Raw genomic sequence first — 23,186 nt, 5'->3', positions numbered from 1 at the left:
CACCGGTGCCCCCCACCCTGCCTTGTGGGGGAATAACTGAGCAAATAGGAATGGGGACAGTCCCCATCTAGCACACAGGAAGTGTGCCGGAACTCGGCGGGAGAAACAGCAAAAGCCACGCCCAGACTGGGGCGGAGATAAGCCCCAGGTTCCACCAGACAGTTTGCGGGAGTTGCCGGAGGCTGTGCAGGAGGAAGGGGTTACCCAATCTGGTGTGGCAGGGCCGGCCCCATTCGTGTGGTTTTGCTGCCTGGTGTTATTTTGATCATCGCTCTGAGAAGCGGGCAGGTCTGCGATTACTGTCCCCGTTTGAAACTTGGGGAAACTGAGTCCCACAGAAATTGGCTTCGACCAGAGACTAGAAGGCTTCTAGATACTCGGCCGCCTTCATCCTGCTCAGACCTCTGGGTGGGTGAGGATAAGGGTCGAAAGCTGGCGGGGAGAGGGCACAGTTCGTCGAGGGCTCGATGGGCAGGAGAAGCGGGGCGCCCCCCCCAACCCCGCCGTCGGGTCACGTGACTTATCGGAGGCGGGTCACCACGTGGGCCGGGCTGGGCGGTGCAGTTCTGTGGCTCCGCCAGGTCTGCCTCGTCTCGGGTTGTCCACTCGCTCCCTCTGACCTCTCGGTCCCTCCCGCAGTTGGTGGAGTCCGAACACAGTTCCCGGCGGCCCTTGCTGGGCAGGGGCGGGGGACAGGTGAGTCGCCGCCCGTCCCCGCTCCCCAGCGCCCCCCAGGTAAGCGGCCAGGATGAGGGACCCTGGTGGGGCGGAGCGATAACTCTGCGGCTTAGGGGTGGTCCCCGCCCCCTCCCAACCCCATCCAGTTCCCTTGAGGCCACCAGCTAGACCCCCTCCAAGTTCCTTTGGGACTCTGAGACCACTAGGCACTGAGTTCCCTCCCGCGGTTCTTCTGTATCTCCCTGAGTTTTGCGGAGGGTCCCGCTGGGGGACCGGCTGATCCCACTGCACCACCCGCCCCTCCCCCTCGCCCCTGCAGGTGCTTCAGGGGGAGGGCAGCGGGTTTTGTTTCTCCGGAAGGGAAGGGGTAGAGGCCCCCGTAGGTACCACTGATCGAAAGTGAGGGGGTGGGAGACTGGCAGATGAGGGTCCAGGGGCTCTCAGAGCTGTCACCGCCACTGGGCTTGCAGGCGTGGCTGCCACTCTGCCTTGATGGTAACTGCCCCCAGAGGACTCGCTTCCGGCTGGGGTGGAGTTTCTGGAGACTGGGCCCGGCCCTGCACCTCCCTACCCAGCTCAGGGCTCAGTAATGGTGCGCCCCGGAAACTCCTGCCCAACTTGTCCCCACCTGGGCAAGGGTACCAGGGCCCTGGGTACCACCCAGGCAGAAGTCCAAAGCAGTGCCCAGGTGCCAGTGCCCAGGTGAGCCCCCAGCCCCCACGCAGCCTCTGAGCACCTCCCACACGCCCTGCTCCTCCCTCCTGGAGAAGGGGTGTGTGGGAGAGGCCTGTAGCTCAGAACTTGGGAAGGTCTGTGTTTCCTGGAAGGAATTCCCGCTCTAGACTGTGGGGGCACTCTCAGCCCCGGCTCCAGCCACTTTTCCTTTTAGGCCGAGTCAAGAGTCCACCCCTGACCTCTGCTGGTTTCTCCACACTGTGCTCCTGTGGGAGGAAAGGGAGGGGGCTTGGGCTGTGACTGGACACCCCCAAGCAGGGGCACTGTCTGGGCACAGCTCTAGTGGGCTGGGCACCCCGGCCTCGCCTGAGGAAGCCCCTTGAGCTGAGCCAGCTTTCCTAAGTGCTGAGCTCCCTGGCGTTAAGGGTGGGGAGAGGGGCGGGGGTGGGGGACAGGGCAGACTGAGGGCTGGGCCCAGTCTTGCTGGGGCAGAGTCCTGCAGGCGTCAGCTGGTGGCTGGGAGCCCGCCCCCCCCCCGCCCCACTCCCACAGGGTGGAGAGCCTGGACAAGGCCACCCTGGTTCTGTTGTCCTGGGTGACGGCAGAGCCCGGACAAAGGCTGCCTGTTTAAGGCCCAGCCCCCTCCCCAGCCAGCTGCCTAGGCCCGCCCGGAGGTGATGGAATGTAAGGAACTCTCAGGAGGGCTGAGACCTTGATGTGCCCAGCTTGGCACAGAGTGACCGCCGTGGAGGGGGGACGCAGTCTAGGGTGCAGCTGAGGCCATGCTGTCTGCTGTTCTGTCCGGCGCTGGTGAGGGGTGAGGGGCGCGGGCCCAGGCCGCTGGCTCCTGTGAGATTTCTGGCAGGAGGAAGTGCTGCGGGGTCACGGGTGGGCACAGGAAAGGCCCCAGCTGTCCTGACCTTTCTCCCCAAGAGGGGGACTCCCCAGGTCAGAACCTTAGGAATGGAGAGCTGCATCCGCAGGCCCCCACCCGCCCATCCTCTTGCAGGAATGGCGCCACTGAGGAAACCGGTGGGGAACTGCCCAGACTCCCCTCCCTTCCTTCCTCCCTAACTGCCCTCCTCCCCTCTGGTGGTGGAGGAGTCTCCCTGTCAGTCCATTCCTGCCTGCGGTTTTTCTCGGGTCACTCACTGGTGCTTCCCAGGTGGCGCTAGTGGTAAAGAACCTGCCTGCCAATGCAGGAGACCTGAGAGACGCAGGTTCAATCCTTGGGTTGGGAAGATCCTCTGGAGGAGGGCATGGTAACCCACTCCAGTATTCTTTGGGTTTGTCTGGTGGCTCAGATGGCAAAGAATCTGCCTGCAGTGCGGGAGACCCGGATTTCATCCCTGGGTTGGGAAAAGTCCCCTGGAGAAGGAAATGGCCACCTACCCCAGTATTCTTGCCTGGAGAATTCCATGGACAGAGGATCCTGGTGGGCTATCGTCCATGGAGGTCACAAAGAGTGGGAACGACTGAGTGACTAACAACACTGGACCGTGTGACCGTGTGTTTGGTGTTTGTCTGTAGATGGGGGCAGGGTTGGGGCTCAGGCAGCCCAGGCTGGAAGCGGCACCTCCCACGGTCCCCAGGGAGTGGGTGGCGGGGCTGGGTGCCAGGCTCACTTTGCTGTAACGCTTCCTGTCTCATCAGATGGGCAGCGGGAGGCTCTGGAGGCCGTGTCCAGGCTCTGAACTGCGCTAGGGCTGTGGACTTGCTGGCAGTGGGCTGCAGACATGTCCCAGTCGCCAGCCTTTGTCCTCAATGTCCTCGAGACCCCAGAGGACCCAGAGGGGTAGGTGCTCTGGGGTGGGGCTGGGGGCCGGGATGTGTCACCCCCAGGGAGAGGTGGGCTGGACCTCAGCCCTTTGGAGGGGGAAGGCTGCTGGGATGAGGACTGGGTCAGCAGCAGCCTGACCTCCCCGCCACATCCCCCGTTCTGGATCCAGCAGCCAAGAGCCCAGCCCCTATGATGAGAGCGAAGTGCATGACTCCTTCCACCAGCTCATCCAGGAGCAGAGCCGCTGGGTGGCCGAGGAGGGGCTGGAGCTGCAGCAGAGGCAGCCGGAGACTGGCGCCCTGGGGGCCTCAGGTGAGCCCACCTGTCCAGGTGCTGGGATGCGGTGGGCAGGGCACTGAGCCTCTCACCCTCTGAGGAAGCCCCTCCTAGCGGCCTGGGGAGGGGGCTGGGCGGGGAGATCTCTAGCCGGCAGGATCCGTAGAACCTCTGGACAAGTCTTAACTTTGCTGGACAGGCAGCGACCACGAGACCATGCTGGGGCCTGAGGGTGCCCCCGTCTACAGCATGGCCACGCTCCGCATCTTGGCCAGCATGCCCAGTCGCACCATTGGTGAGTGGGACCCTTTCCCTTCGGACCCTGGGCTGGGCTGGGGTTTCTGGCTAAAGATCTACAGATCCCAGAGCCGGGCCCCTTCTGCTCCCACCTCACCCTATCTGCTGCCTGGAGGCCCAGCCCAGCCCCAGGCAGCCTCGCTGGGTTCTAAAAAAATGACTCCAGAGTCATCATGGGGATAAAAATAGACTCTTGGGAACCGGTGGAGCTTGAGGTCTCTTATGAAGGGACTTTCCTGGGTCCTGGGAAGCAGTGTGTGTGTGGGGGGTGGTGGCCCCTGCTCCACGTGAGGGGGCCGCATCCCTCCACTGACCAGTGGCCTCCGCAGGCCGGAGCCGTGGGGCCATCATCTCCCAGTACTACAGCCGCACGGTGAAGCTGCGTCGCAGGGCCGGCCGGCCGCAGCTCAGGGACATGGGCCGCTCAGCCCGGCCCAGCCTCCGCCTGTACGACCTGGAGCTGGACTCTGCGGTCCTGGAGGAGGAGGGTGAGTGGGGGTGGGGCGGGGCCTCACTGGGGAGGACATCTGCTGGCGGGGTGGGGGCTGGGGAGCAGCGGGCTGTCTGAAGGTCCCCTGGAGTGAGGTCCCTTTGCAGGCGTGCAGGAGGGTCTTGGTGTCCCAGCCATTGGGACAGAGAAGCATGGGCCTCTCCGGTTGCACAGGATCTGACTCAGCAGCCAGGCACTCTACAATGTCTGTCGAGTGTTTGTAGTGTCACAGACGCTGGTATTGGCTTTGGGATGTGATGGTGGTGAGCATATCCATTCAGTTCTCGTGCAGTTTATCATCTGGTGAAACAGGAACCAAATAAACGGATAAGCGATGGTTAAGGAGATCCAACCAGTCCATTCTGAAGGAGATCAGCCCTGGGATTTCTTTGGAAGGAATGATGCTGAAGCTGAAACTCCAGTACTTTGGCCACCTCATGCGAAGAGTTGACTCATTGGAAAAGACTCTGATGCTGGGAGGGATTGGGGACAGGAGGAGAAGGGGACGACAGAGGATGAGATGGCTGGATGGCATCACTGACTCGATGGACGTGAGTCTGAGTGAACTCCGGGAGTTGGTGATGGACAGGGAGGCCTGGCGTGCTGCGATTCACGGGGTCGCAAAGAGTCGGACACGACTGAGCGACTGAACTGAACTGAACTGAACTGAAAACTCAGATTGAGATGAGATGTGATGGCTGGATGGTGTAGCCGATGCAATGGACATGAACATGGGCATACTTTGGGAGACGGTGAGGGACAGGGAGGCCTGGTGTGTTGCAGTCCATGGGGTCACAAAGAGCTGGACACAACCCGGTGACTGAACAGCAACAACAAAGCTCAGACAAGGGCAGCTGAGGAAAAGTGCCTGGCAGGAGAGCGTTGCAGCGCCCATCTAGCCTAGAGGAATCCCGGGAGGCTTCCTGGAGGACATGACACTAGAGCTGATGGGGGCATGTGCAAAGGCCCCGGGTGGGAGCCTCCTGGCTTCCCTGAGCATCTGGGAGGCTGCTGTGGGGGAGTTGGGGAACAAGAGAGAAAAGCTGTAGGAAGGCGCAGGGCCCAGCGCACAGGTCAGTCTTCAACCAAGTGATCTCTGGCAGCAGCGCCCAGGGCCTTGGGCACTTCCTGGGGCCCTCCTGTGTTTCCCCTCCCTGTTTACCCAAGGCCCCCAGCTGGTAGGTGACGGAGCAGTGCAGGGTGATGTGAGCTCAGGGGTCAGGGTGAATGTTCCAGTTTTATTGTGCGAACCAGGCTGGATGTCTGCTTTTCGGTCATTTCTTATCTGGAAAGAGGAGTTAAAATAGCATCCCCTTTCCAGGGTGGGTGTGAGGATGAAAGGAGAGAGGCCGAGGGGTGGCCAGGTCTCCAGACCCCGCCGTCCTCTACTGACCCCAGCGGGGCTTGGCATAGTGGGAAGTGGTGGGGGGCTGGGGGGCTGGGACCCCATTGCTGCTGAGTAGGGGGAGCATATAGGGCTCCAGTGCATGGGGGGATCAGAGCAAGATGCTCGAGGGGCCCCAGGAGGGGAGTTTGGGTCAAGGAGAGGGGCACTGGGCTGGGCCTTGGAAGATGCGGGGAACTTGATTGTGTCCTGGGCTCCCGGGGGTGGAGGTAAGAGAGGGTGACGGCCGGCAGGCATGTGGGCCTGGCCCGGAGGCAGAGGCCTGGGTGGCAGGGGACAGCTGCATGGCAGGAGGGAGGGCAGGGTGCCGCAGGAACCTCAGCTCGCCTCCTTCCCCCTGCAGAGAAGCGGGGCCTCCTGGTGAAGGAGCTCCAGGGCCTGACAGCGGCCCAGCGGGACCACATGCTTCGGGGGATGCCCCTGAGCCTGGCTGAGAAACGCTGCCTGCGGTCAGTGCCCCTCCACCTCGGGTGGCCCCCAGACGCCCTTCCTCGGGTGGGCGGGGCAGGGGTGATGGCGGTCCCCGGTGGGGAGGGAGTGGACCGACCCCAGACGCTGCCTCTGCCTCCAGGGAGGAGAGCCGGCCCCCAAGGGGCAAGCACAGAGCCCAGCGGCACCGCGGGCTCCTCTCCTGCTGCGACCAGCTCCGTGACAGCTGTGTCCTGGTAGGAGCATCTGGGTACCCGGGAGGGAAGGGGTGGAGTGGAGTGGGGGCGATGGGGGGGTCCTTTCTCCCTCCGACTGACGCCTCCAGCCTGGCTCCGGGCCGGGGCTGACCTCCCTTCTCCCCTCACGGCGCCCCTGCGCTCCGGGCCCCAGACTGGACTGCGGTCCTGTTGGGGCCGGCTCCCCGCCCCGGCCCCGCCTGAGAGCCGTGCTGCCGCTGTCCCCGCAGGCCTCGCACAACCTGGGGCTGGCGCTGCTCTCGGGGCTGCAGGCCCTGATGCCCTGGCACTATGCCCTGAAGCGGATCGGGGGCCGGTTCGGCTCCAGCGTCCTGTCCTACTTCCTCTTCCTCAAGACCCTGCTGGCCTTCAACACCCTGCTGCTGCTGCCGCTGCTGGCCTTCATCGTGGGCGTGCAGGCCGCCTTCCCACCTGCGCCCACGGGCCCTGTGCCCGCCTTCACGGGCCTGGAGCTCCTCACCGGCGGGGTGAGGCTTGGCGGGGAGGGGGCGGCGAGCAGGGGCACCCTCTCGTTACACCCCCACCCCAACTCCTGCTGTGGCTCTGGCTCCCTCGCTTTCCCTGGGACCCTGGAAGCCCTAGGGCAGCCGCGCTCCTCCGTTCACCTCCGTGTTCCCCTCACCCCGCTTGCTCTCTGGCCCTTCCCCTTCTGCCTTTCTCCTCGCACCACCTTCTGGGTGCCCTGCAAGCCTGAGGGTGGGTCAGCTGCCAGGAGGGCAGACTCCCTGACCCTGCCAGGCGTTTTCTCCGCAGGGCTACCTCACCCACAGTGTCATGTACTACGGCTACTACAGTAACGCCACGTTGAACCAGCCTTGTGCCTCCCCACTGGATGGCAGCCAGTGCACTCCCGAGGCGGGCAGCCTGCCCTACAGCATGCCGCTGGCCTACCTCTTCACCCTGGGGGCAGCTTTCTTTATCACCTGCATCACTCTGGTCTACAGGTAATGGCTCTCTGCCGTGTGAACCCAGTTCTGAGCATCACTGACCAACCCATGCATCCATCTGTTCATTCATTCATCCATCTGTCTACCTATCCATCCGTCATCACTCCCTCCGTTCATTCATCCGTTCATCTGTCCATCCATTAATCCATCTGGCTACCCATCCATTCATCATCTCTTCATCCATCCAGCCACCCATCCAGTCATCCATCTAGCTACCCACCCATCCATTTTCCCATCCACTCATCCGTCCAAAGATTGAAGGCAAGAGGAGAAGGGGGCAACGCAGGATGAGATGGTTGGATGGTAGGGACATGAGTTTGAGCAAACTCCGGGAGATAGAGAAGGATTGGGAAGCTTGGCTTGTTGCAGTCCACCTTGGGGTCACAAAGTTGGACACAGCTGAGTCTGAACAACAACAATCCATCCATCATCACTCTATCCATCCATCTATCCATCAACCATGCGTCTGTAGATCCTTCCTTCCATCCATACTTTCATCCACACACCCATCCACTCCACACACATTTGCTGCGCTCTGCTCAGGGCAGGAAGATAAATGAGCTCTGTGCACATCCTTGAGACGCTTGCTGTGTACAGGAGAAGACAGGCCAGTGAAGAGGCTGGGAAACTGTTGCGTTGCTCAGGTGTTATGGAGCATGGGAGTCAGACCAGCTTCCTAGGGGGGTGGCCCTAGTACCACAGAGGGAGGTTAAATAAGGGCAGCAAGGGAAAGACAGAGGAAGGTACTCTGGTTCTCAGAAGAGGCAGTGCACAGGTCCTGAGGCAAGCCAGAAGCTTCTCTAGCCACGTCTGGGTGGGAGGCAGCCGGCGTGGTGGTGGGGAGTGGAGCTGACCCCATTTCTAGCCCTTTGTGGCTGCTGGGCATCCTGCTGGACAGGTCTGACCTAGGGTGGGCGGTGGTCCACCCCAGGAGGCTGAGAGCTCTGGGCTAGAGGAAGGGCAGGGAGAGTGGCCGGAGGCCCATCAGCACTGGCCGGGGGTGGGGGGCCTCCTGTGAGTGGCCGGTGCACTTTGTCAGATCTGTTTCTCCCGGCCTCTTCGCCTTTTGCCAAGCCTGGCTCTGCTTCTCCCAGCATGTCCCGCTCTTTCGGGGAGAGCTACCGAGTGGGCAGCACCTCGGGGGTCCACGCCATCACCGTTTTCTGTTCCTGGGACTACAAAGTGACCCAGAGATGGGCCACCCGGCTTCAGCACGACAACATCCGAACCCAGCTGAAGGTGAGCTGGGGGCTCACAGCCCCCTGGGGCCACGGTCTGCTACCCCCATGTCCAGGGGAACACCAGTTGGGGCCCTGCAGTGGGCCTTCGAGAAGGGCTTCCTCTTCTTGAAGGCCCCGTGTCCTCCGGCCCTGGCAGGAAGAGGCCTCCACTGTGCCAGCTGGCCCGCACTCCCAGCCCCCCCGGTAGCCCTGGGGTACAAGTGAGAACAGTGAGGTCTCAGTCCCTTGCCCATGGCCCTTTGGGCCAGAGGGTGGCTGAGCTGGGCCTCCTGGAAGAGTCTCTGCTGTTGGGGGTCCCTGCTGTGGGATTCGAGTCACGGGCGCTCAGTTTTGACCCAGCTGTCGGGCCCTCAGGGAGCGTCCCATGGCTCCTAGTCGGTGAGGGAACAGCTGTCTGCAGGCAGCACGGCTCAGTAGGCAGGTGGGGGGCAGGCCACGTCCCTGGAGACGGGGCCTCTGACGGAGCCACAGGCCGTGGTACCGGGGGCAGGCGGAAGGTGAGCCCTGGCCGCCCCCGACCCCAAGCCTCCCCGTGTGTCGGCTCCGTGCGCCCCCCCGGGGTGTGGTGCTCGTGTGGGCAGGTCCCCGCGTGTCTGTGCCCTGGGGAACAGGCTCGCTGTCACCTGCAGGAGCTGCTGGCTGAATGGCAGTCACGCCAGCACCGCCGGAGCGCGTGCGGGCAGCTGCGACGGGTGGCTGTGCTGGGGCTCGTGTGGCTACTATGTCTGGGCACCACTCTGGGCTGCACCCTAGCTGTCTACACGTTCTCGGAGCTCATGATCAAGGTGCGGAGAGGGCGCGGGCGGCCCCCGAGGAGGCCGGGGCCTCCCGCTTTATTAGCTGGGGCCCCTGGCCTCCCACACCCTCCGCCCCGGCCCCCTCCAGAGGACACTTTCCTCCCGGGCCTTGTTCTCATTCTAGTTCTAACGCTATTATGACGTCCTTTTGTTTTCTTGTCTTTTGGTTTCTCTTTTCACTTTTTTTCCGACACCTGCGTTCCATCCTCCCTTCTCCGCCTCCCGCCCCCCTTCCTGTGCGGTTTGAACACAGGGCCTGGGGTGGGGGAGGTGTGCCTGCATCTGCACCTGCTCTGTCCCCCCAGACCCCTCCCTGCAGCCCCTTCCCCACCGCGGCCGGGCCCGGCAGTGGACCTGACCCTGTCCTTGGGCCCCTCCGGGGACCGCTGCCCCGCCCCGCCCCGCCCCAGCAGAGCCCAGTGTCCGCGGAGCGGGAGGCTGTCCTGCTGCTCCTGCCCCTGGTGGTTTGCCTCCTCAACCTGGGGGGCCCCTACCTGTTCCGCATCCTGGCCGCCCTGGAGCGGCACGACTCCCCAGTGCTGGAGGTGTACGTGGCCATCTGCAGGTGCGAGGCTAGCTGGGCCAGGTGCGGGTTTCTGGGGCGGGACTTCTGTCTCCCAGGCGCCCTGCCCTCAGCCCATGCACCCACCCTTTTCCGCAGGAACCTCATCCTCAAGATGGTCACCTTGGGGATTCTTTGCTACCACTGGCTGGGCCGCAGGGTGGGCACCCTGAAGGACCAGGTGAGGGTGGGCTGGGCGGTGCTGGTGGGGGCCTGGGGCTCCCCGGGCCCCTCACAGCAGCCAGCCCTTGCCTGACCTTCCCTGGCTCTGTCCGCAAGCGTCCTGGGGGCACCCTGGTGGCAGGGGAGGGTGGGGGCTGAGGCCGCCTCCGTTTCAGTGCTGGGAGAACTTCGTGGGCCAGGAGCTGTACCGGCTCATGGTGATGGACTTCATCTTCACGCTGCTGGACACGCTTCTGGGGGAGCTGGTGTGGAGGTGAGGCCCGCAGGCTGGGTCCCCGCACCTGGGCATCCCCTGCAGAAGGGCTCCTAGCATCCTCCCCTGCGTGTGTGGTGGAGGTGGGGTCACCTGGGCGGTCCTCAGGCCTCTGAAAATCAGGACCTGACCCCACACTGGGACCACAAATTTCCACCCATGACAGCTCTTCTGTAAAATATCGTTAAACTGAGAAAAACCCTGAGAAAACAGGATGTAGCGTATTTTTAGATCGGAAAGGAAAACAGGTTTCAAAATGATGCATGTAGTCTAATCCGTCAAGGGAAAAAGGGTCGGGAGGAAGCACAGAAAGTGGAAGAATGTGTTCAGCTGTCCTGGCTGTGGGTGCTAGCATGGCAGGTGTCATTTCCTTCTTTTTTGTGTTTTCTTTGAGAACATTGGAATTTAAAAATAATAAGATTTTTACTTAAAATTTTTTCAAGATTGATTTTTATTTTTGGCCGCACCTCGTGGCATGCAGAACTTCCCCGACCAGGGATCGAACCCCTGCCCCCTGCAGTGGAAACGTGGAGTCTTAACTACTGGACCACCAGGGAGGCCTCAATAATAATAAAAATATTTTTTTTAGAAAATCTTTTTTTTCCTTGGCCGTGCTGGGTCTTCGTTGCTGTGTGCAGGCTTCTCGCTGTAGCGGCTTCTTCTGCCGTGGAACACAAGCTCTAGGGCTTGGGGCTTCAGTGATTGTGGCATGTGGGTTCAGTAGTCGTGGCTCCCAGGCTCTAGAGCATAGGCTCAGTAGTCGGGGCGCACTGGTTTAATTGCCTCATGGCATGTGGGATCTTCAGGGCCAGGAATCAAACTGTGTCTCCTGCACTGGCAGGTGGATTCTTTACCACTGAGCCACCAAGAGGGATGCCATATCTGATAGCTCAGCTGGGAAAGAATCCTCCTGCAATTCAGGAGACCTTGGTTTAATTCCTGAGTCAGGAAGATCCGCTGGAGAAGGGATACCCACTCCAGTATTCTGGCCTGGAGAATTCCATGGACTGTATAGTCCATGGGGTCGCAAAGAGTCAGACACGACTGAGCGACTTTCAATTCACTTTCACCAGGGAGGGAGTGAAAGTTGCTCAGTCGTGTCCAACTCTTTGCAACCCCACAGACTGCAGCCTGCCAGGCTTCTCTGTCCATGGAATTTTCCAGGCAAGAATACTTTCCCTTCTCCAGGGGAAGTTTTTGACCCAGGGATCGAACCTGGGTCTCCCTCATCACAGGCAGATTCTTCACCGTCTGAGCCACCAGGGAATAAGATTTTTAAAAAGCAGTAACACCTTTGATGCCAACGTGCATGTTTGCACTGGGGTGTATCGCACGTGCTTAGAAAATGGACAGAGACTAAGTCAGCTGCAGTGCAGACCCCTCCGTGTGGGACCCCAGTCCGCCGTCTCCCCTCAACATCGCTGGGCACTGGGAGGGGTGGGCTGGCTCGTCAGCTTGCCGTGCGGGTCAGGGTGGGGTCCCAGCGTCCCTCGGGCTGGTCTCGGGGATCGGTCCTCCTTAGTGACCCCCGGGCTCTTCTGCCCCAGGCTTTTCTCTGAGAAGCAGCTTAAGAGGAAGGGGAAGCCTGAGTTCGACATTGCAGGAAATGTTCTGGAGCTGATTTACGGGCAGACCCTGACTTGGTGAGCATCTCCCTTGTGTGTCCCATTGCCCAGCCCCCGGGGAGGCTGACCCCTTCCCCCTCAAGGCCCCAGCAAGGTCCAGTCCTGGGATTCTGGAGTGACCTGACCCCTCAGCTCCCAGTGGACCCAGGCTCCAGTCCCCTTGCTGGGCTTTCCTCGAGGTCTGATCCTGAGCCAGGCCTGGGGGGACAGTTCTGGGCCTGGGGAGCAGCCCGGGGGTCAGGACCCCAGACCCTGGACTGCAGTCCTCTCTTCTCCACGCCCTCCTCAGGCTGGGGGTCCTCTTTTCCCCGCTCCTGCCCGCCATGCAGATCATTAAACTGCTGCTCCTCTTCTACATTAAGAAGGTAAAGGTGTTGCTGGGTCCTGGGGGTGGGGGCGCGGGGGGCAGCAGGCCTGGGGAGCGTGTGCAGCCAGGGTGGCCGCTGGGCCGGCAACACGGAGCCCTAGGACATTAGAACTCTTCCCTGGCCTGGGTGGTACGCGGCTGGCAGCCCAGGGCCACCCTCTGGGGTCAGTCGCACAGACCCCAGCTGATTTCTGGCCCCGAATCTCTGCCTTTGGCAGGCTGGCAGCATCCCGTTAGGGTCTATGGTTGTCGCCACGTGCCCGTGTGTACAGGTCAGGGCTTCCAGCCGGGGGCTCAGAGGCGCTCAGAACCAGCACCTCCTCTCCTCTGCTCCCCGTGTTTCCTCATCTGTACACAGGGGATATGGTCTGCCCAGGTGACTCAGTGGTAAAGAATCCACCTGCTGAGCGGGAGATATGGGTTCGATTCCTGGGTTGGGAAGATCCCCTAGAGAAGGAAATGGGAACCCACTCCAGTATCCTTACCTGAGAGATCCCATGGACAGAGGAGCCTGGCAGGCTACAGTCCGTGGGGTCACAAAAAGTCTGACATGCTTTAGTGACTAAACAATAAAACAAACAAAAAAAACCCTATGGATGGTGCCCTAGGGGGCACTGCTGGAGATGACGTTTATAAAGCCCAGGGCGTGGGTCTGGCCCACTGGAGACCTTTAGTCAATGGAGGTGGCTTTGAGTAGCATCCCTCCTGCTTACAAGTGAGCTGGCCAAGCATCCCCCCATGTCCATTGGTCTCTCCTCTGCAGACGGGGAGGTGGCCCCACTGGCCCTCCCCAGCCTGCGGGCTTAGGATTTCGAGCGTCTGCCTCTCTGTCGGGCTGTTCTGAGGTCTTGGCTCAGGCTGGAAGCCGGGCTCAGGGTGCTGGAAGCGCAGCACCCCCTCAGCCCACGGCGGGCTTCCGTCCTGTTCGCTCTGGGAGGCCCCACCAGGCCTGGGAGTGGGGGTGGTGGACGGCAGGGTGGTGGTGGCCAAACGCAGCCTTTGTCCCCAGGCCAGCCTGATGGCCAACTGCCAGGCACCCCGCAGGCCCTGGAAGGCGTCCCACATGAGCACCGTCTTCATCTCCCTGCTCTGCTTCCCCTCCTTCCTGGGCGCGGCCGTTTTCCTCTGCTACGCTGTTTGGCAGTGAGTGGGCGCCTGGCCTCCGGGGTTGGGGTGTGGGGAAGGCCGCCTGGCGAGGCTCTGACTGCTGGCCGAGGTTCGGGTGGTGTGGAGCGGCCCTTTGCCCGGGCTCAGGGGTCACGCCGCCCACCCTCTGCCCCCAGGGTGAAGCCCTCAAGCACCTGCGGCCCCTTCCGGACCCTGGACACCATGTATGAGGCGGGGAAGGTGTGGGTGCGCCGCCTGGAGAAGGCGGGCCCCCGCGTCTCCTGGCTGCCCTGGATCCACCGCTACCTGGTGGAAGATACCTTCCCCATCTACCTGGTGTCAGCCCTGCTGCTGTGAGTGACGGGGTCCCTGGCTTCTGCCACCCCCGGGGCTCCTGCGAGGGGCCCAGCCTGACCGCCCGTCTCCCGCAGGGCTGTGATCTACCTCAACATCCAGGTGGTGAAGGGCCAGCGGAAGGTCATCTGCCTCCTCAAGGAGCAAATCAGCAACGTGAGTGCCCCTCTGAGCCCTCCACCCAGGGTCCCTCCAGGCTTTTAACCTCCCTGGGATCTGGGCTGTGGAAAGGGGTTGTTTGCTAAGCAAATTATATCAATTGAGATACATAGTTTGTATTCATCAGAGTTGTAGATGGGAGGCAGCCAGGCTGCCCATCTGCAAAGAGCCCGCTGGGAGGAGGGCTCCAGAGGTGCTTCTCCGACGACCGCCCCCCCCACCCCCAGTCCCCCAGAGGTCGCCCAGCCCTGCCTCATGGGCTGTCCCTCCCTCCTCCCTGCTCAGTTACTGGACCTCCCATCACCTTTGGGGCAAGTCACTGCCCTGACAGTCAGGGTCACTCGGGCTGGCGTTTGCCTGGACGGCAGGAGCCTTTCGCCTGGTCCTTACCCTGCCCAGGTCTGGGCTGGCTGCTCAGGAGCACGTGTCAGTGACAGCAGTTCTCCCTGAATACTCAGTGGCCTCTGACCTTGTCCCCAGGGCCCCGACATTACTCTCCCCACTGCTATTTTTTTTTCCTTTTCTCCCTTTCCTTTCCGGTTTCTCCCTTGTGTACTCAATGCTTGAGCCCACCTTGGGACCAGCTGCTGCCTGTGTTCCCCAGGCAGTCACATCAGGGCTGGTAGCTCCCCGCCATCCTGCGTTAGAAGTGACCTGAGGGTCCACTGCGGGGGGTCAGCCAAGGCGGGACCGGGCTGGGCTGCAGCTCGTGTGAGCCTGCTGCTGGCTGGTTGGTGCAGGGGCTCAGAGTTAGGTCTTTCCAAGTGGGAGGATCCCCTGGGGACTGCTTCCACTTTTTATTGGGTTGTAAGCAATGCAATGCTTCTACAAACAGCAGGCAGGGCTCAGGCTGGGCGTTTTGGCTGAGGGGGGTTGCCTGGCCCCAGCTGTTGGAAATGGGTTGTTTTTCCCAACTGGCTCGTGCTCTGCTGTGTAGTTCTTCGGGACCTGAGGTACCCGGCGGGATGCACAGGGGCATTGAGAGGAGAACCCCTGGTTCGCCTTGTTCCGCCTGCCGTTCCTCTAGGAGCTGAAGGACAGTTCCCCAGGCGGCCCTCGTGGTGGGCAGCGTCTCCCACCAAGGCTGAGCACGGGCCCGGTTCTGAGTCTGGGGCTGCTGGTCTGAGCTCCGCCAGCACTCGGAGCATCTTCTCCTGGGACTGAGCAGGGCGGCTTACTCAGGCGCACGGCCCTCTGTACCCACCAACTCGGTGGAGAGACAATGGGGAGGACCCATCTTGGAGGTGTGTCTGTCTCAGCATCTTCCTGGGTGAGCCAGGGTCCCCGGCACCCAGGACGCATTCGAGCAGAATTGCTGTTTTCTCTTTGTGAAGGCTCCCTACCAGAAACCCAGTCTGACCCTGGAGCTGCATGGGCCCTGAAGTCTGCCGGATGTTTAACCGGGTTCTCGACTTTAAACCTTTATGCACTTTTCACAGTCATTTGTCGAAAGAGCCCTGGGTTGGCTGATTTGTTGTTGTTTAGTCGCTAAGTCATGTCCAACTCTTTGCGACCCCATGGACTGCAGCACGCCAAGCTTCCCTGTCCTTCACCATCTCCCAGTGTTTGCTTAAACTCACATCTGTTGAGTCGGTGATGCCATCCAACCATCTCATCCTCTGTCGCCCCCTTCTCCTCCTGCCCTCAATCTTTCCCATCATCAGGGTCTTTTCCAATGAGTTGGCTCTTCGTATCTGGTGGCCAAAGTATTGGTTGATCGCTGCCCCAAAGATGTCCTTGTCCTAAACCCAGGAGCTGTGAATGAGCCATGTCACCTGGCATTGGAGTTGGGGGTTCAGGATTGCAGATGGAATTACAGTTGCTGTAATTCCATCTGCTGATCTGGAGGTGGGGAAGATTGTCCTGGATCATTTGGGTGGGCATGATAAAGCCCTTAGAAAAGGAAGTTGGAGAGTCAGTATCAGAGAAAAGAGTGTAAGAAGGACTTGACTGGACGCTGCTGGCTCTGCAGATGGGAGGAGGCTGTGAGCCCAGGGATGTGGGCAGACTCAGAAGCTGAAGAAGGCGAGGACAGATTCTCCCTGGAGGCTCCAGAAGGAACCAGCCCTCCTCACTCCTTGATTTTAGCCCAGTGAGACCACTGTGGACTTTAGAAAATTTTGTTTCCTTCTGTCTGGCTGTGCTGGGTCTTCGTTGCTGCTGGGCTTTTCTCTAGCTGCAGCGTGGGCTTCTCTTTGTGGTGGCTCCTCTTGCTGCGGAGCACGGGCTCCAGGGTGCTCGGGCTTCAGTAGTTGTGGTGCTTGGACTCAGTAGTTGCGGTTCTTGGGCTCTAGAGCGCAGGCTCGATAGCTGTGGTGCACAGGCTTAGTTGCTCCATGACATGTGAGGTCTTCCCTGACCAGGGCTTGAACTTGTGTCTCCTGCATTGACAGGCGGATTCTTTACCACTGAGCCACCAGAGAAGCCCTATTGTAGACTTCTGATCTCTAGAACCGAAAGGTGTTGAATTTGTGTTGCTTTAAGCCACTAACTTTCTGTAATCGATTAGCGCAATGATAGAAAACCCATACAAACCCCATGACCCAAGCACACAGTGACCGAGGTCAGAGAGGAGGTAATTTCCCCAGGGCAGACTTACTAAGTAGCAGGACTGGTTATATATTGAGTCAGGCTTGTTTCTGGTGGCAGCCCTCGCTGTGTGAATCAGCACATTTCCCTTTTCACATTGGCTGCTAGGAGGCTAAGCTGTGTGTGTGTGTGTGTGTGTGTGTGTGTGTGTGCCCACTGTAGGGTTCTCAGTTTTTCCTCGTTCTTGCTTGGTACCTCTGTCTCCTTTCTTTAAACTTTTCGTGTTCACGGGGTCAAATCTTTGAGAGCCCCTCAGAGTGCCATACTGGAGCAGGCCACTTCTGGATGGACATGCAGTGGACAGCTGCTCTCTGTGTTCTGGTGTTTCTAGGAGGGGGAGGACAAAATCTTCTTGATCAACAAGCTTCAGCGTGTCTACGAGAGGAAGGAGAAGAGCAGGTGAGGGGCCTGGGAGGGGAGTCTGCAGGGTGGGGGAGCAGGGAATGGACAGAGGCCCCTTCCTTCCAGGAGTCAGGGGTGGGGAGTGGCTGCTGGCCTCCCCGGGTGGCCCTTAACTTCTTGGGACTCCCCTGTCCACTTCCCCCCCCTTTTCTCCTCAGGTGTGTGGGGCATTTGGGGCAGGAGGAGAACTTAAGTCTGGTGAGAAAGGAAAAAAGGAAGTGAACTGTGTGCAGGGGGCAGGGTTGAGCTGGGGTCTCTCACACCCTTTTCCTCCTCCTCTCTGCATCCCCTGTCTTGATGAGTCAGGGGGTCGGTCTAGCTGGCCTTCTCCTCAGGCCCCGCCCCTTTCTTGCCATGGGGTGAACATCCTGCCCCCAGATGCTGCTGCATCAGGAGTGCAGGGCCTGCTCCCACGGCCGCACATCTCACCCTGCATCTGTTGCCTGTGCTTAAGTCCGGGAATGGGGAGGCACACTCAGACATCTTCCTGCCGCCTGGACAGACAGACACACTTGGGGATGCACACACCCCCTTCCCCAGCCCCTGCCCAGCCAGGGGGGCTGGCTGAGGTCTGCAGGTGGAAGCCCTTGGGGCTCCCCATCCCCACCCTGGGCAGCAGGAGTCCCCCCACCCTAGAATGAGCCATCTAATAAGACATCCTCCCCACACCCCGGCCAGGAGGAGGGCATGGCAGCCCACTCCAGTGTCTTTGGCTGGAGAATCCCATGGACAGAGGAGCTTGGCGGGCTGCAGTCCCTGGGGTCACCCTCGGCCAGGTGTCAGTGGTGAATCCTGGCCTCTTCCCGCTCCTTCCCCTTCTCAGAGCTCATGAGGAAGCTGCTAGGGCGTCCTGTGGCCTAAGGGGGTGACCGGCGCGCACTGCCCGACGCCGGGGGCCCCTCGCTGACTTCCCTTTCTGGCAGGGCTGGTAGAACCGAGGAGGCCGTGACACCCCCAGCCCTGCTCACAGACGGCTGGGACGCCCAGTAAGAGCGCCAGGCTGGCAGCCTGGTTCCTGCGGCCCTGCAGGCAGATGCCGCCTGAAGTGACCCCGCTGGGAGACAACTGGGGATGGGGGCAGGGGGCAGGCTCTGCAGCCCACCTGAGGCTGGAGCACCCCTTGTGTACCCTGCCCGGAACTCTTATTTATTCTAATTAAACATGTTTTGCAAAATGGGCTTATCTTGTGGGAGTCTGTGCTTGTACCCAGGCCTGTCCAGGCGTGCGCAGGTATGGCTGTGCCCCCGGGGCCTGCAGCCTGCATTCTTCTGCCTCCAATTTCTCCCTCTTTCTTCAAGGCTGTCTTCCTGGCCAGGCCCAGCCCTGTGGCCTCCCCCAGTGCCGGGCTCTGGATGGAACAGACTGCAGGGCTTCAGTGCTGAGTGCAGGGCGCCCTCTGCTGGCGCAGGCCCTCGTAGCAGGGATGCACCACACTGCAGCCTCCAGGGCTGCCCTGCTTGGGGGCTGTGGTGAGGTGGGGGGAAGAGTACAGGGGACAGATATGGAATGTGTGGTGGCGGATGATGAAGTGATGCTTTCAGTGGTTACTGGGTGGAGGGCAAATTTAGGGAGGAACTGAGGTGGGTCACGGAGAAGGCAATGGCACCCCACTCCAGTACTCTTGCCTGGAAAATCCCATGGATGAGGAGCCTGGTGGGCCGCAGTCCATGGGGTCGCTAAGAGTCGGACAAGACTCAGCGACTTCACTTTCACTTTTCACTTTCCTGCACTGGAGAAGGCAATGGCAACCCACTCCAGTGTTCTTGCCTGGAGAATCCCAGGGACGGGGGAGCCTCGTGGGCTGCCGTCTATGGGGTCGCACAGAGTCGGACATGACTGAAGCGACTTAGCAGCAGCAGCAGCAGAGATGGGTCATAGCTTTTCTTCCAAGGAGCATGTGTCTTTTCATTTCATTCGGAAGAAAAGCTATGACCAACCTAGACAGCATATTAAAAAGCAGAGACATTACTTTGCCAAACAAAGGTCCGTCTATTCAAAGCTATGGTTTTTCCAGTAGTCTTGTATGGATGCGAGTTGGACTATAAAGAAAGCTGGGTGCCGAAGAATTGACACTTTTGAACTGTGGTGTTGGAGAAGACTCTTGAGAGTCCCTTGGACTGCAAGGAGATCCAACCAGTCCATCCTAAAGGAAATCAGTCCTGAATATTCATTGGAAGGACTGACGCTGAAGCTGAAACTCCAATACTCTGTCCACCTGATGCGAAGAACTGACTCATTGGAAAAGTCCCTGATGCTGGGAAAGATTGAAGGTGGGAGGAGAAGGGGACGACAGAAGATGAGATGGTTGGATGGCATCACCGACTCGATGGACATGTGTTTGAGTAAACTCCGGGAGTTGGTGATGGACAGGGAGGCCTGGAGCGCAGTCCATGTGGTCGCAAAGAGTCGGACACAACTGTTCAGACATGAACATGTTGGACAGTTCAGAGTGACTGAACTGAAATAAGGTGGGTCATTTGCTAATGAGCTGTGGAGAGAGGAGCCTTTGGCAGGTGGAAGGGCAGCCAGTGTCCAGGCCTGTGGCGGAGTGAGGTGACCCCAGTCCTGCCAGGCAGAGCTTGAGGAACCTGTGGGAGGCCGTGGGCCCGAGGGTGTGGGGAGGAGGGGACAGAGCTGTCACTGACCAGGGCCCGCTGTCCGCAGGAGCTGGGGGAGCAGCCCTGTGGGAAAGGATGGGAGAGCGGCAATAGGCCCTCAATCCTCATCTCCATGGGGAACCTGGGGGAGCAAAGCCTGGCTTGGGGGGCGCAGGTGGGCCATGGGGACACCTCTGCCATCTGCCACGCTCCCAGCTGGGCCCATGCTAACCCCAGATGGTCCCTGTTTTGAGGACTGTCCCACGTCGAGGGGGCGCTCCTGCGTTTGGCAGACGTGCGGGACAGACGCCACCTGACTTTCTCGGGAACCCGACATCAGGACTCTTGCTTGTGTCTAGTACCAGGCAGGTGATGCTTGGGGACCTCTTCGAGGAGCTGGCAGCAGCTCTTGGCTGCGGTTCCGGGCATGAGCACCGCTGGGTGGGTGAAGTCGGGTGGGGAGACTTGACCTGGGCTCTCAGGGCCAGCACTCCCAGATGCCCACCTCCACGTGAAGAGCGCTTTTGGATGGATGGATGGACATCATAAACTGACCACGTCCAGTCTGAGCTGGTGCCGCCAGTTATGACTGGCTGGGCTCACTTTGCCTGCCTCGCAACGACTGAGGTCAGGACAAGCTGCTGCTGACAAACGGGCCAGAAGCCTGCGGGCATTTCTGCAGGCACCGTGTGCCAGTCAGGTGGTGTCCCTGGCCATTGAGCGCTAACCAAGGTGTTGCTGTGAAGGCATTCTGCAGGCGCCCAGCACCCAGTCAGCTGACTTTAAGGAGACTGTCCCCCGCGATGTGTGTGGGCCTTGTCCAATCAGTTGAAGGACCTCAAGATCAAGGCCAAGGTTTTCCAGAGAAGAGATTCTTCCCAGGGCTGTGGCACCCAGCTGCCTGGCTGGCGGGGTTCAAATTCCAGAGTCACTAGCTCCGCCCCCGTCCCAGTCAGTTCTCTTTCCAGGCACGTCCGTAGCCCATCACAGTGGCTTCTGATACACATGTGGCCTCGAGCCTCCAGCTGTAATATTCCGTGATGGAGCCCAAGGGGCCCTGACCGAGCAAGGCTGTGGAGTCAGAGGGGCCTGGGTTTGATGCTCATCAGCTCATGGCCTTGGCACATTCCGTAACCTCTCCCAGTCCCTGTTCCTCCCCTTTTGGGGTTGTTGGAACAATGGACACAGTCCCACGTGGTGCTTAGCACCATGCCTGGCACGTAACAGTTTTGCTTTAAAAAAAAAAAAAAAAAAAAAAAAAAAGCGTAAACTGACAAATGAGACCCACTGGGCTCTTGCAAGTGGCTGAATTCCAGTGGGTGGGAGGCTGACAGTCTCAGCCTACCAACAGGCTCCCTCGGACACCACCTCTGCCTTGGCCACTCAGTGGAATCAACCGGGGAGATTTAAAGACCCTGATGCCTGTACACTCGACCAGAGACTCTGGTGGAATGGATTTATGATGTGCCCTGGGTTCTGGGATTTTAAGAAATTTCTGGATAATTCTGACATGCAGTCAGGACGGAGAACCAGTATCTGAAATGTCACTTAAGCCCGAAGCTTCTGTGCACTTCGGGGGTGTGTTTGGAAACAAGCTTCAGGATTTCACGGTGACTGGGGAGCCAGGCTCCTGGGTCACACCTGCAGCGTGGGACTGCCGTTCAGGGAAGTTTTCCCAGGTGGTGTGGTAAGAAACTGCCTGCCGATGCAGGAGGCGTGGGTTTGATCCCTGGGTTGGGAAGATTCCCCTGGAGAAGGCCACGGACAGAGGAGCCTGGCAGGTTACAGTCCATGGGGGTGCAGAGTCGGACACGACTGAGCTCACCACTCACACAGGCGAAGCCGGTCGACAGCACTTCTGCTGGGAGAGCTGATGTGTAGACGCTAGTAAGTTAACCGCATGTTTCCATCACGACTCCTATGTGACTTCTTCTTGTTCCACCCCATGTGCTCTATTCTTGCAAATAATCTTCTTGAAACACCTTCCTGTCTCAGTGAACACACACTCAGCTCCTCGGGTCTTGTGGCCTATGTCCTTAGAATCAGGGCTGGCCAAGGTGGCTCCTTCCCAACCCTTTCTCCCCATTCAGAAGTCCTTTCTCCACACACCAGGCTTCTCCCCGCTGAGCATCCTGACGTCTTTGCCTTCTCCCACAGTGTTGACAGAATGAGTTAAAAAAAAAACAACAGTACAGTTCTGAGCCTCCAATTTTTCTCTTGATTCCAGACACCAAGTCTCCTTTTCATCTGTGGGTAGCAGGGCCCGGCCCTGCTCCAGGCCAGGAGGCAGTCACTCATCCTCCTCTGTGCTCCCACGTGTCCCGTTTTCCCTGGGCTTGGGAGGAAAGAGCCACCTCCTCCAGGAAGTCTGCCTCACCTTCGGCCGTCCCGGTGGCACTGAGCTTGTTCTCCAGTGAGGCGCTGGGATGGTTTGCTCCCCTGTGGTGACTCTGGACTCACAGGGGACCAGGTGAACACCCGGGGAAGGGCTGGCTCGAGCTCCTGGTGGAGTCGTGGCCTCCAGGTTTACACAAGTTCAGGATGCCGCGTGTGTTCTGATCGTCCGTGTTCTGAGCTTCACTCTTCCTTTAGCCCTTCTTCTCCTGACGCTGGTCCTCCCGTGCTCTCTTCCTGGGTCTTCTAGAGAGGCCGGTCAGAGCCAGGAGCTTTCCGTCTTGACCTCCGGAGCCAACCTGGGTCCTGTCTTCTCGGTAAAATGTGGCCGAGGCCCCTAGGAGTGTAAGAGAGGAGGAGACACTTGCTCCATTGGTCTCTGAGCAGAAGTCACAAAGGACGTTTCGGCTGGTCTTCAAGAGGATATCTTCACAATCCCGATGAGACAGCAGAACTGGCGCTGAACTTATGGTCGTGGCAGGCGATCCCGGGGTGGGCCTGGGAGCCAGTGCCAAGTGCTCGGACTCCTGACTGCGGCCTGAAGCCCGTGGGGACAGGCTGCTGCTGCTGTAGCCAGTGCCGTCACCTCAGCAGTCCTTGTACAAGACGCTATGCACAGTCATCTAAGGCTGGGGCTTCCCTGGAGGGCCAGGGGTTAATACTTCCCCTTCAATGCAGGGGCTGCGGGTTCGACCCCTGGGTGGGGAACTAAGATCCCACGTGTCTCTCGGTCAGGAAACCAAAACATAGAACAGAAGCAATATTGTAAGTCAATAAAGACTTTAAAAATGGTCTGTACCCCCCCCCAAAAATACTTAAGGCTACTTTACTGAAACAAAAGAACATCTCAGTTCAGGCGCTCAGTCGTGTCTGACTCTTTGTGACCCCATGAACCACAGCACACCAGGCCTCCCTGTCCATCACCAACTCCCAGAGTCTACCCAAGCCCATGTCCATTGAGTCGGTGATGCCACCCAACCATCTCATCCTTCGTCGTCCCCTTCTCCTCCTGCCCTCAATCTTTCCCAGCATCGGGGTCTTTTCAAATGAGTCAGCTCTTCTACGACCAACAAAAAACCTTCACTAAAGACCTTCACTACTCTTTTCTCTCTGAATATTTATTTTTTTTAAAAAATATTTATTTTTAGCTGTGCTGAATTTTCATTGCTGCGAGGGCTTTTCTCTGGCTGTGGCGAGCCGGGGCTGCTCTCTCGTTGCAGTGCTCGGGCTTCTCACTGCGGTGGCTTCCCCCGTTGCGGAGCACGGGCCCGCGGGCTTCAGCAGCTGTGGCGCCTGCGCTCAGTAGCTGTGGCCCACGGGTG

The 23,186-nt window shown here is 59.7% G+C and overlaps 1 protein-coding gene and 1 long non-coding RNA gene across 13 annotated transcripts; one reads left to right on the top strand and one right to left on the bottom strand.

Moving 5' to 3' along the window:
• Window positions 1–265: 265 nt before the first annotated feature.
• TMC6 (transmembrane channel like 6) lies at window positions 266–22,490 on the top strand. 12 transcript variants are annotated; one of them, XM_070389160.1, is made up of 23 exons: window positions 266–408; window positions 640–735; window positions 2,658–2,788; window positions 3,007–3,148; window positions 3,303–3,445; window positions 3,609–3,704; window positions 4,036–4,194; window positions 5,945–6,050; window positions 6,173–6,266; window positions 6,497–6,754; window positions 7,041–7,231; window positions 8,329–8,473; window positions 9,105–9,260; window positions 9,686–9,837; window positions 9,934–10,015; window positions 10,173–10,270; window positions 11,818–11,913; window positions 12,185–12,260; window positions 13,272–13,405; window positions 13,546–13,722; window positions 13,801–13,879; window positions 16,803–16,870; window positions 22,115–22,490. In XM_070389160.1, exons 4-23 carry the CDS (start codon window positions 3,090–3,092, stop codon window positions 22,203–22,205), a joined length of 2,460 nt encoding a protein of 819 aa, XP_070245261.1. In that variant the 5' UTR covers window positions 266–408; window positions 640–735; window positions 2,658–2,788; window positions 3,007–3,089; the 3' UTR covers window positions 22,206–22,490. The 12 variants fall into 12 exon arrangements, with proteins under 12 accessions (XP_070245261.1, XP_070245262.1, XP_070245260.1 ...); XM_070389161.1 differs by lacking the exon at window positions 2,658–2,788 and having other exon boundaries at window positions 640–696; XM_070389159.1 differs by lacking the exon at window positions 2,658–2,788.
• LOC138992066 (uncharacterized) lies at window positions 1,395–2,998 on the bottom strand. The gene is made up of 3 exons (XR_011467892.1): window positions 2,746–2,998; window positions 2,065–2,211; window positions 1,395–1,619 (listed from the first exon to the last, which is right to left on the bottom strand). It is a non-coding gene; the product is annotated as an uncharacterized lncRNA (long non-coding RNA).
• Window positions 22,491–23,186: the final 696 nt, after the last annotated feature.

The sequence above is a fragment of the Bos mutus genome, chromosome 19 (assembly GCF_027580195.1).
Source record: "Bos mutus isolate GX-2022 chromosome 19, NWIPB_WYAK_1.1, whole genome shotgun sequence".
In the NCBI taxonomy this organism is placed as follows: domain Eukaryota; kingdom Metazoa; phylum Chordata; class Mammalia; order Artiodactyla; family Bovidae; genus Bos; species Bos mutus.
Note: the sequence above shows the minus strand (reverse complement) of the source record. Positions and strands in the feature narration are given on the sequence as shown.

Bases quoted from the DNA above. Each gene is read 5' to 3' on its own strand.
- TMC6 (XM_070389161.1), top strand. From the start codon at position 3,090: ATGTCCCAGTCGCCAGCCTTTGTCCTCAATGTCCTCGAGACCCCAGAG. The intron at 11,914-12,184 runs GTGAGCATCTCC...CGCCCTCCTCAG, and splicing joins TACGGGCAGACCCTGACTTG to GCTGGGGGTCCTCTTTTCCC. The intron at 16,871-22,114 runs GTGAGGGGCCTG...TGGGTCTTCTAG, and splicing joins GAGAGGAAGGAGAAGAGCAG to AGAGGCCGGTCAGAGCCAGG.